Source organism: Lycium ferocissimum, chromosome 6 (genome assembly GCF_029784015.1).
Source record: "Lycium ferocissimum isolate CSIRO_LF1 chromosome 6, AGI_CSIRO_Lferr_CH_V1, whole genome shotgun sequence".
In the NCBI taxonomy this organism is placed as follows: Eukaryota; Viridiplantae; Streptophyta; class Magnoliopsida; order Solanales; family Solanaceae; genus Lycium; species Lycium ferocissimum.
In genome coordinates, this window is record NC_081347.1 from 25,166,316 (window position 1) to 25,177,392 (window position 11,077).

The 11,077-nt window shown below is 40.6% G+C and overlaps 1 protein-coding gene across 1 annotated transcript; it reads right to left on the reverse strand.

Moving 5' to 3' along the window:
- Positions 1-527: 527 nt before the first annotated feature.
- On the reverse strand, positions 528-1,016 carry LOC132061231 (uncharacterized). The gene has a single exon (XM_059454082.1). It carries the CDS (start codon positions 1,014-1,016, stop codon positions 528-530), a length of 489 nt encoding a protein of 162 aa, XP_059310065.1.
- Between the last annotated feature and the right edge of the window lie 10,061 nt (positions 1,017-11,077).

Genomic DNA, 11,077 nt, shown 5'->3' on the forward strand with positions numbered 1-11,077 from the left:
TTCTGTACATTCTAGGTTATTTGTAGGATATGTATATGCTTCACCGTGCCTTTCAGTATGTATAAATTCTTAGCATGTTACTATGAGTTAATTATGGTTGGTAGAAAGTACGAGTGCCCAGCTCGGGCACTAGTCACGGCCTACGGGGCTGGGTCGTGACATGCTTACTTGTGTTCTTAGCTGCCCTTACTATCTCCGGAATATTAGCACCCTTCTTGTCAGTAGCTTTCTCATCAACAGTAATGGGTGCTTCAGACTGCACCTCATCTTCTTCATCTATCGGCTCAAGATCAATCACCTTCTTATCAACCCCTTGGAGTATTTTACCACTCCTAGTAGTGATGGCAAACACACGGTCTACACCGCTTCCCCCATTCTTTGGATTTGGAATAGTGTCACTCGGAAGTCCTCCCTTTTGAGAGGGTCTTTGCTCTCTAGAAATATCCCTCATCCGTGACTCGAGCTTCGAATAGGCCGCCGTATGGGAACCCACCGTCTCTATCGGCCCGGATAAAGTTCTCTCGGACTTAGACGATTTGCCGAATCTTCTCAAGCATTGCTTCAACCTTTGAACTACCTGCCTCTGTTGACTGCCCTTTCGGTGGTATATAATGGTTGGAACTCTTGTTCCCAAAGTTGTTGCTGTTGTTGTAGCTCCCTTGGTTCGCACCACCATAGTTATTGTTGTAGTTCCCAGAGTTGTTATAAGCACCTTGACCTTGTTGAGGTCTCCATTGATTCTGACTCTGATAACCACCCTGGTAATTCTGTCTCTGGTAACCCCCTTGAGAGTTATTCACATAATTAGCATCTTCAATCTGCATAGGGGGCCCTTCGTGGAACGGACCATCTTGAGCATGGTACATCCCTTTTGGTAAAACTGCCTCCTCCTCACAAACATTGACCTTCTTGATCTGGGATTCATCAAACTTCTTCGTCAGCAAGGAAATATTTGTTGCAAGTTCTGCCAAGGTGTGCTGAGTATCTTGATTCTCCTTCACTATATTTTGGATCATAGCACTACCGAACGGTACCACATCAGCATTGTTTGAGTGCGAAGCTCGATTATGAGTTGTCAGCTTGTTAAGTATGGTGGTCACCCGTCGATAAGATTTGTTCATGAAACAACCATCACCGCATTATTCGCAAATCGATTGCGACAACGGATCTAACCCTCGGTAGAACTTCTCCATTAATATGTTCTCCGAAAAACCATAATTTGGGCTCTTACCGCAAATAATCCTTGAATCTCTCCCATGCTTCATATAATTGTTCCCGCTGTCGCTTAAATTCATAGATCTTGTCCCGAATTTCAGCCTTCTTGCTAGGGGGTACCCTTTTGTGAGAAACGCAGCCACCATCTCTGCCCATGAAGTAATCGAATTTTAGGGCAACTTCTCGAACCATGTTCTTGCCTCTCCAGCCAAGGAATATTTGAATAACTTCAACCGAATAGCATCTTGTGGAACTTTGTTCTGGATGTGATTGGCACACACATCCACAAAATTCTGCAAATGACGTTGAGGGTCATTCTCGGTAGAGTTCCAAAAGTATCCCTCAAGCTTCAACAACTGATATAAAGAGGAATCAATTTTCACCGAAGCAGCTCCAACTCGAGGCTGAACAATAGCAGATGCATAATCCTCCTCTGGAACGAGCTCAGCGAAAACATTCTCATCATCCGAATCATTAGCCCGATTGTTCAACCGATTCCCCTAGTTATCAGCATGTTGGTTTTGTCAATTCTGATTCATGTTCACCTTGTTTCCACAGAGTAGCAAACAAGGTGTGATGGAATAAGCAAAAGACTTCAATAAAGCAAACACTATTTAGTAATTTTAAAACCGTATTCTACCGACAACGGCGCCAAAATTTGATACGCTCAAATTACACCTATTAATGGTATAACGCGACGTTGTCAAATATAGTAACCCAACAAGGTTGGGGTCGAATTCCACGGGGAATAGGGTGTGAAAAGGGTACTAAATTCGTAGAATGCTATGTTTAGGTCTAATGTCTTAATCCGATGATTTTGGTAAAAGTTGGGTTTTTAGTAACTAATTGCTAAATATTGCTTTGGTTGTGAATTTATGGTAAAAGAAGCTAAGGTTGTGTCCCCGTTAGATAGAGCGTATGATCATGGGCATTGATCTTGATATACTTCTAATGGATCAGTATATGAATGCACTTAATCCCTATTTGAATCTCTACTATTTCCCAATAGATAAAGATTATTTATTTCTATGATTTTCCCAAATATAAGAAAGTAGCTATGAAGAACGATTAATCATGCCAAGTAAATTCTTCTTATTCCTAAGTGAATTTATTAAACAAAGTTTAGAGCTTTGAGTTCTTGTAGTTTATTCTTACCAACCCTAATTATTTTCCCAAATAAATCAAGGTCTATGGCTTAAATCAATGTTTGCAACCATTAATTATGAATGAAGAATGAAGAATAACCAAACCCTAATAATCCATTATTTGTATATCAATCACAACCCAATCACAAAACACCCATCAATTGGGTTCACAACCCTAGTAAGGGAAATTAGCTACTCATGACAAAGAACAAGAAATAAGAAATTGAAGAATTCATAATTGCTTACTTTGGAAAGAAAGAGGAATTGAGAATACTTGAATTGATTGTTTGAACCTTCAAAACAAACGTTACACTTTTTATAGAAACCTTGCACTGTCCCCAATGCATCGACTCTAAGTACAATAGGAAAGATGGTGAGGGATACCTGGGCGCCCTAGGCGCTATGTTCCCCTACTCGGGACTCGGCTGCCTCAGATGCAGCAATATCAGGCGTTGCCTCTCGGGGCCGGCTGCCCGACGCTCCCATTGGATCTGGATAGTTGTCGCGCAGCGAGTTCAAGGCAGCAGCTTGCACCATATTCTCCTCCAGTTTGCGCAGCCGCTTGTTACTCTCATTCACATCCTCAACTACGGCATCTAGTGGTCGTTTCCCTTGCGCCTTAGCTCCGGCCTCTCCTTCATCCTCAGAGTCGAGCAGGTTTTGGACCGGTATATCAATATCCAAGTTAGTGGGTAGTGCCAAAACAAGATCCTCTACTCGCTCGTGCGCCTTCAGCGCCTCCAATTCAGCCTTAAGTGTTGCCAACTCCGTATGAAATGTGGCCGAACCGCCCCCTGCCTTTGACTGCTCCAAAGCAAACAGCCTCGTCTCAAACCCATCCAATCGTGATTGGAAAACCTCGCGAGACTGAGCATAGTCCTCCCGAAGTTCTCTCTTGGCAATGTTGATTTGCTTAGTTATCTGGGGCTTTAGTTGCTGCATGATTACCTCAATTTGTTTCTCAGCCTTTAGTGTCTTGAAAACTAACTCGCGGTAACTTGCTCGCGAAAATGTGAACAAATCACCCGCTGACTGTGCTGCAGGAGGTGGAGCAGGTGACGTGGTGGGACCCGTAGAAGTGGCGGAGAGCGTGGTCGGAGGTGGTGGCGGATCGCGGTGGCGCGGTACCGCACCCCTTCAACCGCTTCAGAATTTGGACCAGTGGCACGGGCCTGAGCTGTAGCAGCAGTGTCACCCGCCCCAGGCCGCGCCGGATCAGTAGCAACCGTATCACCCATAACCGCAGGCTCTGACTCGGGCGGAGCCTCTATGTTTGCCGCAGGCGGGACCACAAATAACTCCGGTGCATCCCCCTTTTTACCCTTCCGCCAATCTCCAAATTTCTTGTTTTTGATGCATTGGGCCCGTTCGGGCATGCCGACAACCTGAGCTCAAATTACACTTATTAATGGTATAACGCGGACGTTGTCAAATATAGTAACCCAACAAGGTTGGGGTCGAATCCCACAGGGAATAGGGTGTGAAAAGGGTACTAAATTCGTAGAATGCTATGTTTAGGTCTAATGTCTTAATCCGATGATTTTGGTAAAAGTTGGGTTTTGTAGTAAGTAATTGCTAAATATTGTTTTGGTTGTGAATTTATGGTAAAAGAAGCTAAGGTTGTGTCCCCGTTAGATAGAGTGTATGATCATGGGCATTGATCTTGATATACTTCTAATGGGTCATTATATGAATGCACTTAATCCCTATTTGAATATCTACTATTTCCCAATAGATAAAGATTATTTCTTTCTATGATTTTCCCAAATATAAGAAAGTAGCTATGAAGAACGATTAATCATGCCAAGTAAATTCTTCTTATTCCTAAGTGAATTTATTAAACAAAGTTTAGAGCTTTGAGTTCTTGTTGTTTATTCTTACCAACCCTAATTATTTTCCCAAATAAATCAAGGTCTATGGCTTTAATCAATGTTTGCAACCATTAATTATGAATGAAGAATGAAGAATAACCAAACCCTAATAATCCATTATTTGTATATCAATCACAACCCAATCACAAAACACCCATCAATTGGGTTCACAACCCTAGTAAGGGAAATTAGCTACTCATGACAAAGAACAAGAAATAAGAAATTGAAGAATTCATAATTGCTTACTTTGGAAGGAAAGAGGAATTGAGAATACTTGAATTGATTGTTTGAACCTTCAAAAACTAGAGAGTATTTAATGTTCTAAGTCAAAAGCTAAAAATATGAGAACTGATGATAATTAAAACCCTACAATGGACTATTTATAGGTTTCAAAACGTAAAATTACAGAATTTGCACTTAGGTCCCAGGCGGCACTTATACGGTCCATACAAATTTCCACGGACCGTACAAGACTTCTACGGCCTTCCTTTAGTTTCTTCAGAGAATAATACGAACTGGCCTTCCACGGTCCGTGTAATGTTGTACGGCTCGTACAGTCTTGCTCGTGAAAGTCTCTTCTATTATCGTCACATCAATTTATACGGCCCGTACAATATTGTACGGTCCGTATAAGTGTCCGTGGTTCAGCACCTGTCCACCGAGACATTCTGTTGAGTTGCCACCTCTTGTACGAACAGAAATACGGTCCGTGAAACTTTCTACGGACCGTGAAACTTAAGCCTCAGTGCAATTTTTCTGCAACTGCAACTCCTTGAACCCGAATTTCCTGATTTACCTGAAACATGTCAAAAACACATCAAAACAACACATACTTGCCCAAAAACAAGTAAAACTTCTCGTAAAAGAGTGTCAGATGTGCCATAATTTCCCGGCACATCAATGAGCCAACAAGCGATTAAATGAGCTTTCATATTACTCTACTCTTAGAAGTACTAGGAGTATTTTAGTCTTTGATGTCCCTATACCCCGTATGATTGTTCCTTCTGTTCATGAGTCTTGAGATTACTTATGTTGATTATGTTAGCTCAAAAGTTGTCCATCGGAGGTTATATGACCTTATGTCACTCCGAGAGTTCTATGTATACATTTCAGTTATGCATTGCATTCATATATACGCGTATATTATATGTACATGGGGTATGGGAAAATGGATAGATGTTATATACGCATTACCACCTGATCAGCTGGTGCACCTTGATGATGATATATGGATCGGGCCGTACATTTCTCGACATTATTATATAAAATATGGATTGGGCCATACGTTCTTCGGCACTATTATATGGGATATGGATTAGGCTGAATGTTCCTCTGGACTATGACCTATATTTATATACATGAGCATGATTATCATTGAGAGCATGCAGATTATGTGCCGACAGAGGCATTGTCAGTTATACAGATACTTGTTCATACAAATCTAAGCAGACAGTCAGTTTAGCTTTGAGTTCCAGATTCCATTCATGATGCTTATGCTTATACTTATGTTACTCTTATGCCTTACATACTTAGTACATTGTCTGTACTGACTCCCCTATTACTTAGGGGGCTGCGTTCATGCCCGCAGGTCTAGGTAGACAGACAGGTGGTCCAGCTCCGTAGGACCTCTATATCCAGTAGTGGTTAGTGCGCTCCATTTGGTCCGGAGCTGCAGTCTATTTTGATATGCCATTCTTTTGAGATGTATATGCATATGGATATGACGGGGCCCTATCCTGTCCTTTCTACAACTTGGTATTCCAGTAGAGATCTGTAAACAGGTTTATGTGTATGTCAGATGATGTAGCCTTGTCAGCTCCTATTCTTTTGTGTACAGTATATGTAGCGGCCTAGTTGGCTTGCACTGTTCTTTCAGCTTGTATGTATGTAAATGTACAGAGTTCATGATGTCACCCCTTCATAAGATCAGTTTTAGTCACTTATGGGCCCTTGATGTTCAGTATGGTTCAGATATGAGTATAGGGATGTTTAGTCACTAGAGGCCAGACACTCGTCACGACTCACCGACATGGGTCGTGACAATCAACTTCCTTTACCTTCAACCGATGGTACCCTGATCAAAGGTTGATCTTGGAATAACATTGGGCACACTGAAGTTGATTGAACAAGTCATCAATTAGGGAAGTGGATACTTGTGATGGCAACCTTTTTCAACTGACGGTAATCAATACGCAAGGATGCATCTTTCCTTCAGACAAACAAGATCGGTGCGCCCCAAGGTGAGACACTTTTTCTAATAAATCCTTTTGTCAAGAAGGTCATTCAATTGAGTTATTTAACTCTTTTAACTCTACTGGAGCCTTTCTGTATGGTGGAATAGAGATGGGCTTCGTGTGGGAAAGTAGATCAATTCCAAAGTCAATCTCCCTATCGGGAGGAACTCAGGGAAGATCTTCATGAAAGACTTCTGGAAACTCATTAACGTCTGGTACGGACTAAAGAGTTCGGACCTAAGCATCTGCTTCCTTAACTCAAACATGGTGATAGATATCCCCTTAGAGATCATCTTTCTTGTTTTAAGGTAGGAAATAATCCACCCTTGGGCACCACTGCATCACCCTTCCATTCTAAGACTGGTTCACCAGGAAACTCACAACTCACTATTTTGGTTCTACAACCTACCGTGGCATAACATGATGGCAACCAATCCATGCCCATGATTACATCGAAGTCTACTATTTTCAAATCTATTAAGTCTGCTACAGTATTGCAGTGATAGACTCTAACTGGACAACCCCTATACAAACGTCTATCTATAGTTGACTCTCCAACTGGAGTGGATACTTTGAATGGTTCATGCAACTTTTCTGGTTCGATCCCAAATTTCTCAGCTATAAATGGGGTTACATAAGAGAGGGTAGATCATGGATCTACAAGGGCATAAACATCAAATATGAAGACTATTAATATACTTGTGACAACATTTTCATGAACTTATTCATCCTAACGACCTGCTAGTGCATACAAGCGATTCTCGTTACACCTTGTAGTGTTGTACGTTGAGATTCGTTGGATGTTAGTTGTCCTAGTCTTAGACACCGGAGTTTTCTTAAAGGTTATATGAGATTATACATGCCTATCTTATGGTTATGAGGGTTTAAGTTCATGTTTAGTAAGCTATGAAAGGATTGGAGAACAAGCGAATCAAAGAAATTAAGTTGGTCGAAACTTTGGGAAAACCTGGCAAAATTTTTGGTCCAACTTGAGAGAAGTATATCTCCTAGAATATGAGGAGTTAATAGAATGAATAACCTATATAAATTCAAGTTCAGCGAGTCTTCTTTCCAATTTCACTAAGTCGCACGGGCACCTACCTTTTCCACCTCGATAAGCGAACCCTTATTCAAACAATCTAAAAAAACACGAATAAATAAATAAGTGGAAGAGATAGAATACGTAAGTCTTATGCTATTGACATAAGAAAAATGCGAAAGTAACGAAATACATCAAGCCACCCCAATATCTGGTCTGGTCATATAAGAGCATCTAACTAGGATCAACAAGTCTGAAAGTAATAATAATACATCAATAGTCTCAATATGTCTCAGAACATCAAGTAAGACATAAATAAAAGAAGAATCTTCAAGGCAGCGACGTCCTCGTGCTCACCCGGTAAGACTCTAAACAGCAATCCTCGAACTACTATCAGCCATGAGGAGTAGAGATCGATCCCACCTGGAACTCTGCATTCATAAAAGAATGCAACAAGTGAAGGTCAGTACAAACAATGAGGACTGGTAGGTATCATAGGCCGACTAAGATTAGCTAACATATATCAAAGCAACAAAGTAAGATAAACAGGTAAATCAACAAGGTATAAATTAACACGAGCCAGTAATCAAGTACAAGTCATCACCTATGTTATAGCATTTAAACCCAACTGTGCCAAGTCTCAATACATTCAATCCGAATTTGTATATCACAAATACATCACAAGAATATCACAATGGAAGCCATGGTTGTTATATCCCGTATTTCGTACGTCGGGATAATCCGAGTCAACCTTGATAAGTTAAGGACAAGACCATTCCGAGATATGATTTGTCTTAAAAGCTTAAGTTGTGTATGATTTTATTGGCATGGAAATGTTAAGGGAACATTTGGGGTCAAATTCCATTTTTGGAAAGTATGCTATTTTTGGAAAGTGTATTATTAGTTGAAAAACAAAAAAAAAGAAAGGGACCATGTGGCCGGCCACCTTGGTGTGGGCCATGGCCACATGGTTGATGAATACTTGGTATTAAAAGATGACTTAGTCATCTTGTCCCTCACTTCACTTCTAGAAAAATCAAGAAAATTTTGGGAGAGCAAGACTAAGGGGGCATTCGGCCATACCCTTGCAAATTCAAGATCAAAATTAAGCCATCAAAAAAATTATTTCTTCAAGCAAACTTACTAATTGAAGGGTGCTCAGTAACGTGGAGTTGTTGTTTCAAGCGATAGACTACTCGTTTCCATCCTTGGCCAACTTTAGGCAAGTTGAGAAGTTGAGAAGAAAGGTGAGTTTTAATCTTGTTTTATGTGTTATGAATGGTTTATATATGTTGTAGTATGCTAAAATGTATGAAATTCATGAAAATTTTGCATGTGAAGTTGGGCCGTGTATATGGGGTATAGCCGTGCATGTGTGTGTTGTCCTAAAAGTAGTGGATTAATTCTAGTTAGCATGTTTTGAGTGTTGTAGTGTGAAGAGAAGAATGAAAATCATAAAGTTGGTAGAGTAGGGTGTTGGCCGAATAGGGTTCCCTTTGTATGGTTGAGAATGAACAAATGTTAGTTGGCATTTTAGTTGTCGTCGTTATAGATTCTATGGTGAAAATGCAAGTTTAATGACTCAAAGTGATGTTGTGTTGCTTATGAGTTGATTTGGAAGTTAATGAAAATTTTATGTAATTTTTGTAGTTATGGAAGTGACATTGTTAATGTGTGGATTATTAGTGTAATTCTTGAATTTGGGAGAGAAGGATGTGGATTGTGTTGTTCTCGGGTTTGGGGAGGAATTCGGGTGAGTTGGAGTGTGGTTTGGGTTGTTGGAAAATTGTGTGAATTGTTTAAAGCGTTCTTGAATATTGTTTGAATGGTTTGGATTAGTAATCGAATGTATAAACGTGGATATTAGTTTGAATGTAAGTAGTTGAAGTGAGTATATTGGAAAATTGTGAATGTTGTTGAATTATGTAAAAAGAGCTACTAATGTTAAAATGCATTTTGAATTGAATATTGATGTTGTAGTTTGGTTGTTGGTGTTGTTGTTGATGAATTTGGCCGAGTTGGAATCTTGGGGTTGGTGTATTTATATGGGAAATGCTGCCGAAATTTCTGTAGAATTTGATGTTCGTTTGGAATTGAATTCCTAAATGTCTTCAACTAATGTTTGATATCTATTGACGTTATGTAGACCTTGGAGAGCCGAGACTTGAGTTGGATTAGCTTAGGGAGAGACCAAGGTATGTAAAGCTCACCCTTTCTTTCTTTGGCATGTCTTAGATGTAAGGGAAGAATCATACGAGCCTCGGGGAAATTCTATTCTTACGATCCGAGCGCGTATACGACTTTTATTCACCTCTTAATGTAACCCTTTAGTGAAGTCATGACATGATTCTTGTGTCCTTGGTATGGTTGAATTTTTAATGTTACATAAGGAATTTTATTCTTAAAAAGTTTCCAAAACTACGAACGTCCGTAACTTTCACAGAAGGGCTCGGATCGCCTCGATTTGCTCGTAGAAAGTTCCGTAGCGTATGATGAAGCTAACTTCCATAGGCGGGCCCGGATCGGTTTGATACTTGTCCGTGGGCCCCCGAGACGTTTCCTTGTATAGTGCTAAAGGTTGTTGGAAAGAACCTAACATGCTTAGTATTCCGACCCCCGAGTATGACTATTTATCATTTACCAAGTCTAAAATAAGGATTGTTATGTATATGATTCCGACACGTGGCTATGATTCCTAAAGTCCGGTTTGACATGTTCCGAGTGATGTCCGAAAGGTATTTGATATAACTGTTGTCCCGATTTTCAAATGATTGTTTGCTTAATTTATTTTATTCCATCGAGTCTTGAAATGATTTGTGTGCATATGGTTTCTCACTACTCTGCTCGTGCATGCCTCAATGCATCTTTCACCGAGTCCCGGCCGGGTACGTATTCGTGCACAGTCTCATTGCATTGTTCACCGAGTCCCTCACTATAGGGCCGGGTACGCTATATATATATATATATATGATGATATGATGATGTGATGATATGGGGATGGCGGCCAGGATGGCATTTGATGATCCTATTCACCGAGTCCCTCACTAGAGGGCCGGGTACGGCATATGCATGATGATTATATGATTTTATTTACCGAGTCCCTCACTGGAGGGCCGGGTACGCTATATGTACATAATGATTTGATGATATGATATGGACATGCATGATATATGATTCACAGGCAAGTTTTTTTTGATTTCCTGATTATTATACTTATTTCGATAAATTCCAGTTCGGTTATGGTTCTATATATTGTATTCCGTGCTTTACATGCTCAGTACATATTCCGTACTGACCCCCTTTCTCCGGGGGCTGCGTTTCATGCCGCGCAGGTACAGATACTCGTTTGGGTGAGCCGCCAGCTTAGGATCCCTACTCAGCTGTTTTGGAGAGCTCCCTTGTCCGGAGCCCAGATTTTGGTACATACTCTTTTGTTATACGTGTATATATTTATTCAGGGTACGGCGGGGCCCTGTCCCGTCATATGGTTCTGTTATTACTGTTAGAGGCATGTAGACATGAGCGTGGGTTGTGGGTAGCACTATTCAGTTGTGTTTGTATTCTGCATATCTT

Excerpts from the sequence above, each read along its gene's own strand:
- LOC132061231 (XM_059454082.1), bottom strand. The coding sequence starts at position 1,016 with ATGATCCAAAATATAGTGAAGGAGAATCAAGATACTCAGCACACCTTG.